This window comes from Toxorhynchites rutilus, chromosome 2, assembly GCF_029784135.1.
Source record: "Toxorhynchites rutilus septentrionalis strain SRP chromosome 2, ASM2978413v1, whole genome shotgun sequence".
Classification (NCBI taxonomy): domain Eukaryota; kingdom Metazoa; phylum Arthropoda; class Insecta; order Diptera; family Culicidae; genus Toxorhynchites; species Toxorhynchites rutilus.
In genome coordinates this window covers 250,561,917-250,581,144 of record NC_073745.1, presented here as the reverse complement: position 1 = coordinate 250,581,144, position 19,228 = coordinate 250,561,917, and the positions used below count along the sequence as shown (strand labels likewise).

At 37.4% G+C, this 19,228-nt stretch overlaps 1 protein-coding gene across 1 annotated transcript in view; it reads left to right on the top strand.

The window, feature by feature from the left end:
• LOC129768616 (U-scoloptoxin(19)-Sm1a) overlaps positions 1–11,704 on the top strand; it is a 57,057-nt gene extending 45,353 nt beyond the window's left edge. Inside the window, exons 2-3 of the mRNA XM_055770373.1 lie at positions 10,239–10,388; positions 11,400–11,704. Coding sequence (XP_055626348.1) covers positions 10,239–10,388; positions 11,400–11,530 — 281 coding nt within the window. The 3' untranslated portion in view covers positions 11,531–11,704. The remainder of the gene's footprint in view (positions 1–10,238; positions 10,389–11,399) is intronic.
• The last annotated feature ends 7,524 nt before the right edge of the window (positions 11,705–19,228 follow it).

Genomic DNA, 19,228 nt, shown 5'->3' with positions numbered 1-19,228 from the left:
GCGAAGTTCCTCTAGCAACGTTAGTGCCATTTAAGAAGAAGAAGAAGAGGATGGTCGTGATTTTATTACGTTGACTTATATTCGATGAGTTAGCTAGATTTTTAGATTTTATACTTAATTTTTTTTCTTAGGTCTTCTGAGAGTCAACAAATCTGAAATTTGGTTGAGATCGGTACATAAATAGAGGAGTATGAACTGTCTCATCTGTTGTCACGACACGAAAATTATACGATCCATTCCAGCGTAACGTGGCAACATTCTGATTCACTACAAACATTTTTTTTTCGCTTTTTCTTGTATGAATCAAACAAAATTAAACGATATCATAGTAATAGGAGTACTAGTAAGTTTCTCCTTTTTTTCAAAAATTAATGCTTTATTCTGCAAAAATGGTTACAAATTTAATATTCAAAGTACAGCGCGGACTCGATTATATACAGTTTCGGATTTATTTTCACTGTATATTATCGAATCCTGTATATAATCGAGTCAAAAAAAATTCTTTTTAAATCGTTTTTTATGCGTATGTTTTTCTTTTTCTGAATATAAAAGAAGAATTTTATTTTCGATTCATCCCCTTAAAGTCATAAAATACCTTTCTTATATAAAAAATCCGAATTCATTCAGGAGGTGATAGAGAATAATATTTGATGAAAAAAATCCTTCTGCGTATATGTTCGAATTTGAACAATGACAGAGTTATAGAACTTTTTTTTTGTTTCGGGCTCTGTTGTCTCAAACTGGCTCTACATCAAAAAGTACGCTATGGATTTCAGTTGAAAAATGAGAATATTTAGTACAGGATAAAGTTGTGAAATATCTAAATTAGTAGATTTAGATAATATTTTAGAAGTGAAAAACTTTAAAGTTAGTCATTTTTTATGTGTTATTATAAATTTTATCCTAAAAATTCATATTGAACTTGATTGTTTCTATCGATTTTTTTTTGCTAATCGCTCTACAATTTGTTCTTGGACACCCAACTTCTACCTACCTTGATTTCGCTGCAATATCGATGTAAACAATTCCTGGTAAAACTTCAAGCAAAATCTTCAACAATCTCGATTTTTCCCCCACTGTACACATAAAAGCCACTTAAATTTCCCCTCAACGTTAGAAGGTAACATTTTTTCTAGAAATAAATCATTTTTGAAAATTATTTTTTTCAAACTGTATATAATGGAGTCCAAAATTGTATATAATCGAATCACATATAATCAAGTCTGTATATAATCGAGTCCGACCTGTATTACCCATTGCTAGTCACATCTTTCTGGCAGTTCTCGGATCCCGGTTTGTCGACTAATCACGAAACGATCCAATTTTTGACTTCATCAAATTGGAGAAGTGCTGGTCAACCATGTTGCTTCGATCGAAAAAGGTAGTAATCGGACGGAGCAATGTCTGGAGAACACGGCGGATGAGATAGGACCTCCCATTGTAGCGTTTCCAAGTATGTTTTGACCGGTTTCGCGACATGCGGCCGAGCATTGTCGTGCTGCAAAATAACTTTATCGTGTCTCTGTATTGTGGCCGTTTTTCCTTGCAGGGCTCAAACGCATCAATTGTCGTCGGTAGAGGTAGAGGTAATGGTTTCATTCGGTTTTAGCAGCCCATAGTACACCACACCCAGCTGGTCCCACCAAATAGACAGTATAACCTTCTGGCCGTAAATATTTCGCGTGGCCGACGATGTTGATGCATGCTGGGGTATCCATACGTTGCCCGACGTTTAGGATTGTCGTAATGGACCCACTATTCATCGCCAGTAACGATTCGATGCAAAAAACCCTTTCTTTTATGCCGTTTGAGCAATTGTTCGCACTTGAAAAAACCGTATTCGACGTCTCGTGGCTTCAATTCATACGGCACACAATGTCCTATCTTTCAGATCACTCCCATTGCTTTTAAACGATCGGATATGGTTTGCTGAGCTACTCCAAGTATATCTGCAAGTTCTTGTTGCGTTTGTGACGGATCTTCATCAAGTAAAGCCTCGAATTCTTCATCTTCAAACTTTTTTGGCGGTCCAGAACGTTCTTCGTCTTCCAAGTCAAAATTACCACTTTTAAACCGTGCAAACCACGTCTGACACGTTCGCTCAGTTGGAGCATGATCACCATAAGCTTCCACCAAAATGCGATGACTTTCCGCAGCTTTTTTCTTCATATTGAAGTAATGATGTAACACTCCCCGCAAAAACACTACCGTTGGTACGAAATTCGACATTTCCGAAGTGGTAAAAAACTTTGTTGTTTACGCTTCAACTTTTTGACATATACTATAAAGACGCGTTGCTTTCCAACGAATGTCTGGAAATTTGATTCACAGGAATAATAATCAAGTTACGCCATCTGTTGTAAAACCGAAAAACTTACCGGTACACCTTTTTTTTTTTTTTATATCTGTATTATAGTGACTTTCAACACTTTTGGCTGGTTCGTCACATTTTACTTCCAATTTTGGAAGAATGTTGGGAGTGAGAATTGAACTCGTGATCTTCAGCGTGAGAGGTATGGATGTTACCACTACGCCAGATCGGCTCCACGACCGGTACACCTAATAAAATTGAGAAAATTTTCTACAAGAATCATCAGCTGGAGGAAATTTCATAGTTAGATTGACTTGTTGTCAGTCAAATACTTTTGTGACGTGACTACACCTAACTTTTTGCTGTTTCGAACTGTTGAACATTAATGATAAACTTCAATAATTACAGTTCAGTTTGGAAACATACAAATGACCTTTGTTCTATGATTTGTCAGCAATAGATGAACGTAAATTCTAGATATTAGAGTGTAATTTTGTTCCGGCTTGTGATAATATTTAGTATTGAATAATTTTAAAAATATGGAAAACCTAAAAGTGTTTCATTTGTATGGCAGCCCCCCCTTTGAGTGGGGGAACGACTGTCTAACCATCATAGAAACATTTATTGCATCCTAAAACCTCCACATGCCAAATTTGGTTTCATTTGCTTGATTAATTCTCGAGTAATGCAGAAATTTGTGTTTCATTTGTATGGCAGCCCCCCCTTTGAGTGGGGGAAGGACTGTCTAACCATCATAGAAACATTTATTGCACCCTAATACTTTCACATGCCAACTTTGGTTTCGTTTGATTGATTAATTTCCGAGTAATGCAAAAAATTGTGTTTCATTTGTATGGCAGCCCCCCCTTTGAGTGGGGGAAGGACTGTCTAACCATCATAGAAACATTTATTGTACCCTAAAACTTTCACATGCCAACTTTGGTTTCGTTTGATTGATTAATTTCCGAGTAATGCAAAAAATTGTGTTTCATTTGTATGGCAGCCCCCTCTAAGAGAGGGGGAAGGAGTATCTTAACACCATAGAAACATTTATTGCATCCTAAAACCTCCACATGCCAAATTTGGTTTCATTTGCTTGATTAATTCTCGAGTAATGCAGAAATTTGTGTTTCATTTGTATGGCAGCCCCCCCTTTGAGTGGGGGAAGGACTGTCTCACCATCATAGAAACATTTATTGCACCCTAAAACTTTCACATGCCAACTTTGGTTTCGTTTGCTTGGTTAATTTCCGAGTAATGCAGAAATTTGTGTTTCATTTGTATGGCAGCCCCCCCTTAGAGAGGGGGGAGGGGTCTCAAAATATCACGAAAACCTTCCCCGGTCCCAAAAACCCCTACATACCAATTTTCATGTCGATCGGTTCAGTAGTTTCCGAGTCTATAAGAATCAGACAGACAGACAGACATCACTCCATTTTTATATATATAGATAGATAGATAGATAGATTATCTGAATCGGTCCAGTATTTCAAAAGTTTTGACATATTGAAAAAGTTGTTTTTGGGAAAAGAAGAAAAAATGATTTTCGGACTTTGATTTTTAGATATACAGGGTGGGCCATTTAAAGTGCAAGCATCTGGCAACCCCATAACTTTTGACAGAGATGTCAGATTAACAAATGTCATACCGCGTTGGAAGCGTCATTTCAGTACAATTTTAACCATGGAACAATACACACCTAAACAACGCACTGAAATTGTTCAGCTGTACATTCAAAATAACTTCTCAATTGTGTTAACTAAACGTGCGTGGAAAAATAAAAATAAAGTTAAAACATCGCCTGGAGACAACACTATACGTCGATTATATGCCAAATTTATATCGTCTGGTAGTGTTGGTAATGCCAGTCAACTGTCCAGACAACGACCAAGACGTTTCGACGAGAATATTGATGCCGTTCGAGCCAGTGTTGCAGAGACTCCATCGACATCAGGTCGCCATCGTTCGCAAGAGTTAGGCATCGCTCGAACCACTCTCCGACGCATAATTCGTGTTGATTTGAAAATGTTTCCGTATAAAATTCAAATGGCTCAACAACTTAACCCATACAGCGGCTGCCACGACCAAATTATTGCGCGAAATGTTCCCCGGAAGATTAATATCGAAAAACGGCGATTATGACTGGCCACCGAGATCACCTTATTTGACGCCTCCTGACTTTTTTTTATGGGGATATTTAAAATCCAAGGTATACACTGGTAAACCAAGGACCCTGGCTGCGCTGAAAGACAATATCCGACAAGAAATTGCTGCCATATCGGCCGAAACATTGGGCAAAGTGATGGAAAATGCCGAAAAAAGGTCACATTTTGCGGTCAAGGCCAGAGGCGGTCATTTACGAGATATCATAATCAAAAAGTAGTTAGAACAAATCTCCTTGGACCAAAATAAATGAATTTCAAAAAAAAAATTTTTAAATTCCACTTCTTTACTTTGCTATTGCAAAAACAAATCCTTCCACTTTAAATGGCCCACCCTGTATTATGTAGAATACCCTCAACTTTCAGGAAAAAAAATTAAAAACATATTGCGTTCTCTAGCCTAAAGCAATGAAAACAACCGAAAATTACGAAAAACTAAATTCTTTTTTTTGCCAGCACAATATTTTTCCAAGAAAGATAGTAGTAGTTGATTAGCTAATTGGCTTCATTTTGATATGTCGATAATCTGTAGTAGTAGTAGTTCAAAAGTTATAATTTTTTGGAAAAAGTCCTTTTAGAAAATAGTGGACAAAATTGTTTTTCGAAATTGAAATGGGCACCCTAATAAAAAAATAAAAAATACGTGTCTAATATTTTGCGATAGGAAACAACACTACCACTTTTCACGACTACAGAGGGATTGCTTGCTTATGTGCGGTTTCGCAATTATTCGAAATCATTGTACTTGATTGCATTTCTCATGCCTGTAAAAGCTACATAGTCCAAGAGCAACATGGATTCATGCCTAATCGTTCCACATCGACGAACTTGATCGTGTACACATCTTTTATTACCCAGGCTCTACAGTCGCGTCAACAAATCGATGCGATATAAGTGCGATTCACATACAACATCCACGTCATGTTTACGTCCCGTCACGTCACGTTACGTCAGTTATTATACCATGCAATTCTCATGAAACCATTCACATTCACCGGCGGCATAACAACCCGTCAGCGACCGTTCATTGAATACGACCGGCAGGATTTGTAGAAAACAATATTTGACGGAGACGGACGGTTCGTTGGGGTTTTGTCTGGGCTTTGTGTCTCGGCTTTTGTTTTGATTTTGGTTGTATTCTTTATGCCAACATATCACTTAGTTCCAAATTTCGGAGTCAAAATCATTCGCGACTAGCTGAGAAAAATAGCCTATATATTATTATTGTTGAATAAGGATCGGGACTACGGGGTTGAACCATTTAAATAATAGAATTCAATGATTTTCATTGAATTTTTATAAATTTAGTACTGGTTCTAGGTATGTTGATTCGAAAGAGGGCATTGCAATTTAAAACCGTTGTAGGTGGCGTCACCATGAATAACATTAAATAAATCATTCGTTTGACAGATGACGTGACGGTGCTGCTGCAAGCATAGACTGCATGTGTGAATTGGTCGAGACGTTGACGGAACGTGGACGTTCTTTTCCGTAACGTTCTATGTGAATCGCACAATATACGGATTTTTTAGCAGCATTCGATACCATCAATCACCAAATAACAATCGCCAAGCTCCAATGTCTTGGGTTCAAAGGCTCCTTTCTGTGCTGGCTGCAATCATATCTGACAGGCCGGAAAATGTTAGTGAAAATTGGGGACACCATCTCGAAGCCTTTTCGGATAACGTCAGGTGTTCCTCAAAAAAGTCACCATATATTTTTCTACTTTACCTCAACGACATCAATTTCTCTCTCGAGTGCCATAATTTATTGTATGCGGATGGCTCCAAACTGTACAATCAGATTGAATGTGAAGCTGACGCTGAGTTTCTTCAGACACAAATAAACACATTTGCAGAATCTTACTCGATTCCGCGCATACATTTCGCGATCATATTGCCTATGTAACTTCGAAAGCATCCAAAGCACTTGGCTTTATGTTTCGCTCGATCAAACATTTCAAAGAAATTCACTGAAAGCTGTACACTGTGCCCTGGTCCGCTCAATACTCGAGTATGCGCCTGTAGTTTGGGCACCATACTACCAAAATAGCATTTTACGTGTGGAGGCTGTCCAGCGCAAGTTCTTGAGGTTTTCCTTGCGCCATCTACCATGGAGTAAACCTCATAGTCCCCCTTGCTATGAACACCGCTTCAAACTTATTAGATTAGACACATTAGATGTTCGCCGAAAAATTGCTAAAACTTGTTTTGTATCAGATCTGATATTGGGTCACATTGATTGTCTCGAGCTTCTGCAGCAAATCAGCTTCAACATACAAAGTAGAAACCTTAGGTCTCATAATTTTCTACGGATACCGTTTTCTTGTACCAACTATGGCTACAATGAGCCTTTATCGGGCATGTGTCGTGAGTTCAACCGATGTAGTTGTTTCTTCGATTTCGGGTTGTCTCGTGCATTACTCAAGAAACGTTACACTTCCGCAATTACAGACAATGCTATTAGTACCTAATGTTTTTTTTCTCAATATATATGTAGGTTATCATAAGTGAATTACAGTCTAGTTTAGTTTAGTTTAGTCATCATTAGGGCTATCATTGTTACCCGTTGATATGAATAAATAAATGAAATAAATCTGAGAACCACAAACAGATAATAGAGGTTCTTCACAAAAAGGATGCTTGATTCATAATCGGCTCGTCTTTCACTTAAATTACTCGAATAACGCTGCTACACCGGAAACCAGAGATGCCAACTTTCCTGATTTTTCAGGATTTCCCAGACTTTTTGGAACATTCCCTGATAGTCTGACAAACACTCAATTTTGCCTGATTTTTCTAAACAGATCCTGATTTTTCTGAAATGATCCTGATTTTTCCCGATTCTTGTACTTTTCATTTTATCTGAATGAAAATTATCAGAAATGAATATACAAAGTTTTACTGGTTGGAAATGACAACTGTCATAATAGCCTTCATAAAAAAATCCCCGGTCGGTACTTGTTTAATGTTTATTTCATTCGTTTATCATCTATCTATTCTAAAGCGATTCGCGTTTTCGAAACGCATTCATTAAAGTATTTAATAGGCATTTCATTTCTGTCGAGATTTATTAAAGCTTGAATTTTGCGTGAAAGATAGATACTGTATAAGATCTACATGCCCGAAGGCAGTTTCTTATCGTTATTTTTTGAACGAAAATAATTATTTAATGTTTTTTGAAGGCTTCACACAAGTAGTCCTAACGTTTACTGAACCATTTGCTTATAGATTTTGTGCTATTTTAATGAAAACTTATCATAGGAATATAATTTTTTATCCGATACAGTTTTTGTTTAAAACTTGTCACCAATAGCGAGAAAACGTGCTCCACTATTAAAATTCATTTAAGTAAATTTTACAGATCTGAACTATCGTTCATACAAACTCTCTTGAAATATGTTCTCTAGAAATAAATCATATCCCATAACAATGTTTGCCGGGCCAGCTAGTGAAATATAAAATTGAATAAATGTATGTCTGTCTATAAAAATGATTGTTTTCTCAAAAATCGACACGAACTTTCTAGACAACCCAATATATAGTGAGCTATCCTGATTTCTCCCTGAATTTTATTTTCATTCTTCCTGATTTTAAAAAATTGTGGTTGGCAACACTATTTGAATCCAATAAAATTATAATCACTTACTTTGAATATTGCTACGAACCATATATCACGATAGATACAATACGGTAGCGCGACTTATGAGAAAGGCCTTTCAGTCATCTTGGATTTTGTATGTAAACAATCTGCAATATTTTGCAATATCTTTTTTTTGCTCTTTGTGTGTGGTATTGTTTTGGTGGGAATAAGAGCATTGGAAAGTTGAAAGGTAAGTTTTTTACGGTTAAAGTTAGGTTTGTAATATACTCTATCTTATATGTTTCAGCTCATAAGAATAAATCGACTTTCGGTGTCGGTCGGTGATGGAGGTATTTTTCCCGCGTTTTGCAGTTAGAAACGTCGGTTAATTATTCGATTGTAAGGTTGCTGGAATTTCAAGTTTTCCTATATTTAATATTCTTTGTTTCTGTGTTCTTGGTTAACAAAAAACTTAATGCCTGTTTTTGATGAGGCATAAACAAGATGATATAAAAGGATTTCTAGGAACTTCCTGCGACTTGTTTTATCGTCGATATTGTTCAGCTCATATATTATAGGAAAAAAACCGAAGCTGTAACTGTAAAAATAACCATAAGCCACCGATTAATTTATAATTTACAGTTTACAATTCTTCCGCAAGTGCATTTATTTCACAAGTGTGTATATGCGTGACCATTATATTTAGTGAACAACTATACGAATGTCAAACATTTGTACTTTACTTTTGCACGTATGAATCTAACGACGAGTATATCGACGAATAATCCGTTCAATCCGGTGACAAAAGGACTAAAATCAAATAGAATAGTTCGAAAATGATATAATGCATTATATTTAATAAATATTCCACGCCACTGACATTATTTATACATTTCATTGAACAATATTCTAAAATAGGAAAAAAAAGTCACTTGTCCAAAAAAGTTACTCCTGTACGCGCGTCGGTGTCTCAGACCGAAGGTGGTGAAAAAGTGATATACGTCCCCTTCGTACCAACTTATACGACACGCTAAACGATGATGAACAACGAATGACGAAGCTAGAGAGAATCGCAATGTCGTAGTGTTGATGTTTTCTGAGAAATGAACGAATTATTGATTTCTTGGTCTCTCAGACCTATGTGCGAGTATAGGAGTGTTAACCGTCATGGTGTTTCGTCGAAATTCTTCGGATATGCTAAATCATTTACGGTTGAACCATAAAAATGATTCCCTGGTGGTGGAGGAGACTGGGAAGAAGAATTCAGGGTCTGCAGGAGTAAAATGCGGACTTAAAGAAGGTGGTCTCAGCTCCCGTTCTAAAATAGTAGCATTCAAATTCAGCGTGCCGAGGAAAATATACCATACTAGTGGTCAATGATTCTATAAATGTACCTCTTTCGAACTAGTAGCTATGAGAACCAAGCAGAAATATTCAAACAAATCAGCTATTTCATTCAACATTCAAAGAACAGGTAATTTTGAACAGAAAAATTTTTATGTTGGTACAATAATAATATTGTGCATCATTCTCATTGTGTAATTTTTTTCCAATCGTCCTCAAAAAATCATGAAATGGTAAATTTATCAATATACTAAAATACCATTTAATTCAAAAATAATTATTCTGCACCATGTTTATTTCAAAATTATATTTAATGTAACTTTTAAAATTATGACATCATACTTTTTTATTACAAATATGTCTGTTATTTTTGATTACAAGAAATAAATATTCGCTCGGTTAATCGAATACTGAAAAACAATTATTCGAATGAATCGAATATTTAAAAATGACCCCACGATTAATCGACAATTGAATAAACGAAAAATTTAAACATCTCTATTTGCAGTCAAATCCCTTTCCACAGTCCTCTGTATATTTATACCGTTTCCCCTCGCGCACTTATTGACGACACAGTCACACCTTTATTCCACACATCTTGCCATATATATATAGTGTTACATATTTCCACCATGCGGAAGCGGTGAGGAGCAGTGACAAAAGCCTCTTGGAGATTCTCATTTGGGTTCTTAGCTTTTCCACCTGCTGGGCTTCGATCTAAGCGGACTGGCTTCTATACACTGAGAGGAATATTTAGTAAATATAACCAATTTTTTCAACGCAAGATTAATTATTTTCCCCGGCCATTCTCCGGCCTTTTTTTCTCCACTCTATTCTAGCGTACCTTGGTAAGAAGATGTACACAATGGAAGCGCCCTGTGCCAGACAGGGTGGGGCTTGCGTGCATAAAGCCGATTGTCAGGAGCTCACCGCACAGAGTGGTCTCTGTCCGAAGAACGCGCATCGGGGCGTCGAGTGCTGCCATCGAGGTAGTTGCTATTTGATGAAAAGTTTTCACGAGCATGGCATTTCGTGATTCATGTGACTAACACGTGTATCCTATAAGAACATCTCGTGCCCCAAACAGTTATGGATTCTAACCTGTACTTGGTTGATAATACTAACAATAATTTAGATATCAGTTTTTTTGTAGCATTTAGCATGAGTGTGTGTGCATATGTGTATTATGAAATTCCCTGTTTAGTTTATCTACGACACCGATAATATGGACATCGAATTGAGAGATTCTGATTATTTATTTTTCATCCTCTATCGGGATTCATAGATGAAAATTTGAGCAGAAACATAATACGGTTGTTTCAACTTTACCGGTTTAGAGATCAGTGTTAATAGCGTTTACATTTCCTGGAAATCTTGCGGAGGATTAGGATTCAGCTTCGGGCTCCACTTATTGAAGGCAGTTAAAAAGATCATTCAAAGTTTGTAAATTACTTTAAAGCGAATTTGCTTGTGCTTGTTCATAAGCGAATTACAGAACCATTTTATGGTGCTGTCGAGTGTCGAGTGAAGCATAATGAAAATACATAAACGTTTGTGGGACCTCGTCATCACTTTGTTGTTCTCTGTTGACGATGATGGTTGTGATAATGATAGCTGATACGAGATTTTGATGTGCAGAGATAATGAACTGAAGATTCGAGCGTAAATAATTCAAGAACAAAAAGATAAAATCCTATATTGAAAGTAGAGACAATTATCACTTTTAGGATGGTAAATGACACCATACTTTTTATAATCTTCTTGAAGTCCTTATCAACGTGAGATTTTTGCGAATCGAGAACTTGCTAAAGTAACATATGTGTATTCAGTAATGTTTGCATGCAACTTTGATTCTAATATGTTACAATGTGTGATGTGCGCTATTGAGCAAAAAGCCACTTTAATTGTATATAACTAACAATGTTACGACATCAAAATTCATCCAAATTAAACCACAATAGTTATCCTTCACTCACGTTCGCAATTTTCATCCATTTCAGTTATACCACAGCGAGGCGGGCTGACGTGTTCCGAACATCTGGGCGAGTGCATGAAGGATTGCAAAGCTGTGGTACTGATGCGGCCTGCGAAGGACTGCGAGGCGGACGAAACATGTTGCGTGTTGGTTTAACCCTACAATAAGCAATGTCTTCATAGTACGAAACGGGTTCCCACACCATATCTCCCAAAGCCAGAAGAAGCCCCTTGCGATTGGCGTTGTCTGTTTTAATTTACCTGTTAAACACCGTTGCACTTCCCCCGATGGCGTCTTTAATAAAATACAATAAAATAACATGCAAAAACATCCACGCGTTTGCAAACAGCACGGAAGAATGAACGAACGAGTAGAAGAACCTCCCCATGGAACTGTCAGGGTTGCGATATAATAGATTTTAATAACGACACGCGGGCTTGATGTGGAATTCACACGATCAAAATGAGTCTTCTCGAAAGGATAAGGGATTCCAGTTTGTCACAAAAATTGTGTTTTATGTTGTCACGGAGCGACAAGCCAGCGTTAAAGTTTTCACTTTGTGTTTTGGCATGGGATGGTAGGGAAAGCCCTCACTCTCATCCCTGGAATATGCGAGCAAACGAAATTTATTGCCGCCTTTTCACGGCAACCTCAAATTGAATAACTACATATAAATGGATATATGCTGGTATGAATAAATGTTAATATTATTATATTTGGAGCGCGTTTTTATCAAGCACCTGCAAGGCTATAAAGCCGGATGAAGAAATAATTAAATAAATAGATTAATTGTATTATAAATACTGCACCAATTAAAATAACACAGGTTTCCGAGGGAATAAAAAAGAGCATAAAATGAAGAATAAAACAAGGTCTCATTTCATTTAAATCGAAAAAAATACCACAGAACAACAAAAAAATACCACAGTTGTAGTTAATCAATTAAGCAATTCGATATCGTGTGTCATTATTAATGAAAGAAAACATTGAAATTACCTCTCACCAGCAACACAAATAATGGATTGATGGCGTCAGTATATACACTTAAAACCAATTTTGAAAGTTCTAATTCCCTACCTGATAAATTTGCCACCCACTGATAATTCCTACGTCTTGCGAAGAATCAAAATACATTATTCAACACCTGATTGATCGTTTCCTTCCGTCAATAACTCTCAAGCAGCGAAACGAAAGGAAACAAAGAAAAAACACGTCATAATGGCTCCGCAGAAACAGGACATCAGCGTGCAAATTTTTTACAGCATACATTTTCTGCACTCTCAATTTGTCAGATTATTGCGCGAGCTTGCGAGTTTCCATCAATTTATTATCATTGGAGGAGAGACCCAGGTGGTACGCACGCAGAGATCCTCACGGAAAGCCGCTTCGACATGGCTGCAGAAAACAAAAAAGCTAAGAGGCTTCGATATTATTTATGCTACAAGTTTTTCTGTGCTCAAGTGTATCGAACGGAAACTGGCTAAGTGGAAGTGTTATTTGTCACTGAAGTACACGCCTTGAGCGGAGATTGATGGCCCTTCGGTTGTGACTTTTCGAGAATGATGAAAATGAGCTTTCGGATACAGCTAGCGGGAAATACAGTTTCATGAACATAGAACAATTGGTATTTCATGAGATAATTGTAATGAATTTTCCTCATCATGCTTCCTTCATTATTATTATTTTGACGTAGGATTACGTCTTTTATTCCTGTACAGAGGTGTAAGTTCAATGTTTCAAAAACGTGACAATTTTTTCCATCCCATCTGTTTATTTTATCAGGTTCATTTAGCAATTCAGCTGTGACAGAGCCGAATTTATTCGTGTATATTTTTATCTCACAATAATTTGTTGTTTATTATTTAGGCCTAAGAGTATTCCTATCTTATCGATACACAAGTCGCCTTTTTCGGTGTAAGAATATTCCTATTGTTCGAATGTTCACAGTTGGGCCATACAAAGCGGGACTGTTGACATGAGGCTTTCATTGCTGTGTTATTATTAGTAACAATTACCGATGCAGCAGACCGTAATGTGAGCTAACTGGGACTGTGGGACTGGGCTGAGGGACTGGAATTACCGTCACATGATGATTGTTGCGTGGACGTAGTAGCTAGAATAACACACAAAGATGGTCAATTGAGGGCCCTGAGTTATGAGCTCATGATTGTTCGCTTAGTAGCGGACACGCAACCAATTAGGCTACGAAGATCCCCTTCGTGACACTTGGAGTGCAAGGTTTTAAACGTTAATAAATCTTTGGCAGCTGAACGAAGTGTTATGAAAACCACTTCATTCGAAAGATTAAATGTCTAAAATTTATATGACTGTTACTTATTGACTCAAAAATTGTTTCAATAGTCCAAAAATGCTTTGACAACAGACTAATGAAATCACACGAATCTGTATATGAGCAGGCGGCCGCTCGGAAACCATTTCGTTGTGATTGGAAAGTGACGGGAAGATGGTCTCGCTCGCTCGCTCGCTTAAACACCATGCTCTCCCAATTTAATTTCTTTACTGTAGCCGCATCGAACGTAACGTTTAGCGAAAAACGAAGTGTGGAATTGGATAAAGATTTTTTACAAATGGTGATATTGATTATGGATTTGATAGCGGAGAAAATAAAATGTTTGATATGGTGTAGAGAATATTCCACCGTATCAGAAAAAAATATGTGGTTTCAGGAAGCAGGAGTTTTAATCTCATTTGTTGAAGAATGCCACAACCCAACAAACAATCATTAGCTGTTATTAAACTAGTCAGTTGAATGATGATCGATCCAATAGCATTGAGTGCCTATTAACACATTAAGGATCGCACGTTTTGGGATAAATTTGTACGCTTTATTTGTTCGGATTCCACGAATGACATCGTTTCCTTCGATGTGGATGAGACGAAGGGGAGCCGTCGGTAAGCCCTGTTAGTTTCTTGGCAGACCAAGGATTTAACCATCAAGTGTAAAAAACACTGGTTATTTCGTGATCCATCTGTAATAGAAAAAACGAGAAAACTCGTGAGCGGTCCGCAATGTGTTAAGATGATATACTGAGCTATACTTGGTATAAAAGACCAAATGAAGCTTTTGTACAAGCATTGATATTTATTTGGATAATATGCCAGGGAAACGTTTTGAAAACGTTTGTTCAACTGCAAAGCAGCTTTCTTCTTTGATTGGGTAGTCTAAGTAGAGATAAACAAATCAATATACGATCGAAGAAATATAGGAGGTTGTGTTCAAGACACGACCGCATTGTTGACGTAGAACTACGTTGTAGTTTAATTCAAGTCGCTTGTTTGTAACTGCGGATATTATTTTATAATGCTACGAAAATTTTGAAATAACCATTCTACCAGTTTGGTCGCATTGAAATGTTTTTTTTATTGTAATATCATTTGACGATAAATGTTTGATGATTCATTCTTGCGCTCGCAAAACAATACATGCTCGAGATAAGCGTAGGTGTCACTCTTAGTGGAGAAAGTTTTGCTACTGGCAAACAAAACCGAATCACATACAAAATTCCAGAACGACATTTACTGTCTTGGTGACTAAATATAAGAAATAAACTCTATCTGTTAATATCAACAACCTCGAAGAGAGTATCAGTGCTTCATTATGATCAGCGTAGCGTAGATGCACTATTTTTACGTACGGGTAATAAAACACGCACGTACGCATACAAATATTCATATATCTTGAAGCAACTAAATATACACACACTTATCTCCGTTTTGCGCCCTTCTCAACAGAAGCCCTTTCTGTTAATATTTCCAGACTAGATTAGCTTAGCTGTCATCCATTGTGGAGAGAGTTTTCCTACCGTCATGCGAAACCAAATCACTGACAAAATCCAGACCATTTATTTTCATTTATATTTCTTAGCTCGATGATTCTCTACACAATTGTGTAGCTCAGAACCTTAATGCAATGGCGTCAGTTTGATGCAATGATTGCAATGTCAGAGACATCAGTGAGTGAGTAATTCGGTCGCGTGCTCAGCTCAATTCGAAACGAAGACATGTGATGACGCAAAACAAGCGATGTTCATTGCTTTGAATACAGAACGATACTGAAGCTTGCCTCCCTTTCTTGCTTGAGACATGAAACTTTTTCAGTTCATTCGTTTCTAACCTTCAAAAAGACCCTTGGAAAACTTTACTTTATCCATCATATTACTCCTCCACCCCCATTGACTTGAGAAAGGCATTCGAGCCCTCGCCGTCCAGCTCGTCCAGCAACGATGTTGTTCAGTTGATTCGTTCTTCTTCTTTTCCTTTGTTCACGGAGACATCTTACGATTTCCCCTTCGTTGTTCGTCGATAAGTTGCTCGTTATTGACAGCTTTGTTCGGGAAAGCACACGGACAGGACAGAAAACAATTATAAGAAAATGGGAATGCTTCCAATTTTCATCAATTTAAACCATATACAGACTATGGGATTGTAATGTATAGCATATCAAACAAATCTTAGGGAATTTCCGATTCGTTTAGTATGTAAATCGCCAATATCCGTTCGCGGCAAAAATAGTTATTAATGTTAACTTTGTTTCATAAAAACGTGACCTGTTTTCTGATTTGGCACACTTAATGAAAGACGTAGCTCTACGTTAAAAACGTGTCTTTGTCGAGACAGGTGGAGAAAAAGTTTGGATTGAGTTGTCTGCAAGGGCCCTTCTCATGGCTAGAGACAAATGAATTGCAAGTTTTTAATGTCTCTATAATTTAAGAAGAAAAAAAGAAGAAGAAGAAGGAGAAATCCATCTAGTTCTGATTGCGAAGTGACATTAGAACGATCCCACTAGCTCGCCATGCTCTTCTCTCTCAATACCATTTCTTCTCTGCAGCCGGACTGAATGGAGCCACAGTTTTTGGTAAACGCAGCAGTTCTATTCTCACGAATGCCGCTATCGACCAATGATCCCAATTGTCGCTGGTTGGAGAGGGGGTATTATTTGCGCTACGTATTTCCGGGGAGGAATCGTTTCCTCTTTGATCGTTATTCTTGAGCGAATTCTTTTCCAGCTTTTATTCGATGAAATGTCTAAGAGTAATATGCTTGTTACTTATTAATTGCTAAGCCAACGGTAATCCTACGTCCGCCTTGCGGTTATATCACATATATAGCCTACTTCTAGTTTTCTAGTGCTTTAAGGTGGATAACAATTTAGTTTCCGCTGAGTGCGGCGTTTTATAGTTAATCCTTGAGACTAGGAAATGTTTTGTGGCTATTTTTCATTTTACCATTAATACTCCTAGTTGATTGCTGATGTGTCGAAACCAGTCTTCCGAAAAATACTTACACATGTCCACGCGATATGAAAATTCCATGTTTTTGTTTGAATTCGAACGTGATTCTCGCTAGTGTTGAGTGTTTATCCCCAACACGAACAATGATACACAAACATAGACATGTGAAAACAAACGCGATGTTTATAATTCAAGAAAATCATGTACAAACATATCACCCGATGTCGCAGTATTCATTGCTTTCGTTTCGTTTCTTTTCATACACGGAAAGAAATTATTCATCCCAAAACATTTCTTCGTAGAATACTTTTTCACAGAAACGAACTCGAAATTTAGTTCGCATTTCAAAAATTGCACGAACTAAGAGGCTATAAGTTCATGCACCAAAATACAGGTAAACTTCGATATAACGTACATTTCACTTTCAAAATTGTACGTTGTATCGAATTGTACGTTATATCGAAGCATAATAAAGTACTCACAAACGTAGTCTATAATACATTATTGTATTGCTGTTTTAGTCAAGTTAATGAATAACTTCAATCAGAAGACGAAGCCAGCCTTTCTCATGATGTTTCCCTTCGTACTGTTGATTAAAACTTGGTTCATTTAGAATCTGGAATCACAAAACCAGCTGTATTTCGAGATTGATTGAAGGTACAAAACTTGTTTTAGCATCACAATACAGATAATTCATTGTTCTATCAGAAAAAAAATATTGAAAAAAAATTTCCTTTACACTCTGAAAAGGTGTACGTTATATCGAGGTAAAATGTACGTTATATCGAGTGACGTTATATCGAGGGTACGTTATATCGAAGTTTCCCTGTATATATTTTTATTGAGGCTCATATGGCGTCAGCCTAACGGGGCCGGGAGTTCAATATTTTGACAATGTTTGCTTACAACTATGTTAGTAATATGTAACCGATTACTCGCGGTTGGCTCGAGGTTAGTATTACAAGTGTTCTCATAATTGGGATGTTGCAGTCTTCAGTGCTCTGTACGTGTGCCCGACATGGGATACTTCCTATTGGGATGCAGCTAACCTTAATCAGCAACGCCCCCCTAGTCTGTACCTCATATCTAGCGCGGTGCGTCTTTCTCGACTCGAGGAATCCAGGATAGAATGGTCACTAGCCGGCGCAATCATCAGTTCGTGTAGAGTTGTCATGAGCGGTACAACCTTTGGCTCTTGTTGAATGATCAGTGGACTGCACAACCTTTGGCCCATGTATCTGTAAAGAGTGTGTGTATGTATTGCAGCGACTAAGTAAAAGTTTATAGATCGTTCATGCACATTTTTCAAGTCTGATTAAATAATCCTTGGTTTCGTTCAAAGAAAACATTCTCTGAATAGAAAGAAGCTTTCTATTTTTTTTGCGTGCATGTTGGCAATTAAAGTCTGGGGAGCCGACTGCATAGCGGGCGACGTCGTACAAATGCTGACCAAAAAAATAAATACCCAAAAATTAGTTTTAGATGCAACCTTCAGCGGCACACAGCAGAACCAGCAGAGAAATTTCAGCGGCTAAAACACACCATTAATTTCTCGATGTTATCACAAACTGAATGAAGGAAAAAACTAAAATCTACACTTAAACTGCACTATATATGCTATGTGTGCATGCGATTGCATCATCCTCTCTTCTCCTCTTCTCCGCTCGTTTTATAGCTCCCGTGGTCGAGTGGTTAGCGTCACGCCTAACATGTCACTGCTGAATAATTCAATTTTAGTACTTGTTCAAATAGCTAATAATAGCGAATGTCACATGAATTCAATATATAAATTGATGCGTGCACTAAATAATGATATCAAATGTGAAAAACTCTCATATCAATCGATGTTTATTTTGTTCAGAACAGAAAAAGAGGTTTATTTTATTTGCCCAATATTTTTGATGAAGCACCAATTGTCATGAAAGGAAAGCATTTTTTCCATGTCAACATGTTTATTCCGGACGCAGTGTTTTTTGTGAAATATGGAAGACTGGTCGAAACTAAAGATTTTGATGCATGGAATAATCAATCATGTACCTCACATATTATCAGAAGTTGATTTTTTTTTCCAAAAACTGGAGCCTTCCGAATGAATACTTTGGTTGCGATCACAATTGGTCCCTAGATTTCCGAAGGAACAAAGAATTTTAACATTTCGGAGATCATGATTCGTTTTTTTAATTCTTGATTTGAGAGGCTTTCTACCTCCTGGGCTGGTTCGCCTCTGTTACAAAACAGAAACTTTGAACTTTAAATAACACCGATTTAAGCACATATTAGAACATTTTTTAAAATAATTTGGTGTTGCTCCGCTTGCAGCTTGCTCGCTGGACCAGATGGCAAGGATGTCCTTGGCCTTGGCTTCATGTCAGCCGTGGCGTTGAAGATGCCGAAGTGTTCTTATTCCCCTTCATCGTGGAGGGGAAGGAATAGGATCTTCAGGAACAGGATCCACTACTTCATGTCGTCAAGAGGCAACTGTCGAGTGAGAAACGGTCTGATGTGACCGGTTCCGGCAAATCGGTCAGCCGTTTCGTTCCCTGCGAAGCCACTGTGAATGGGAACCCCCATGGGCACAGTGTCGAGCAATAGGTACTTCTTG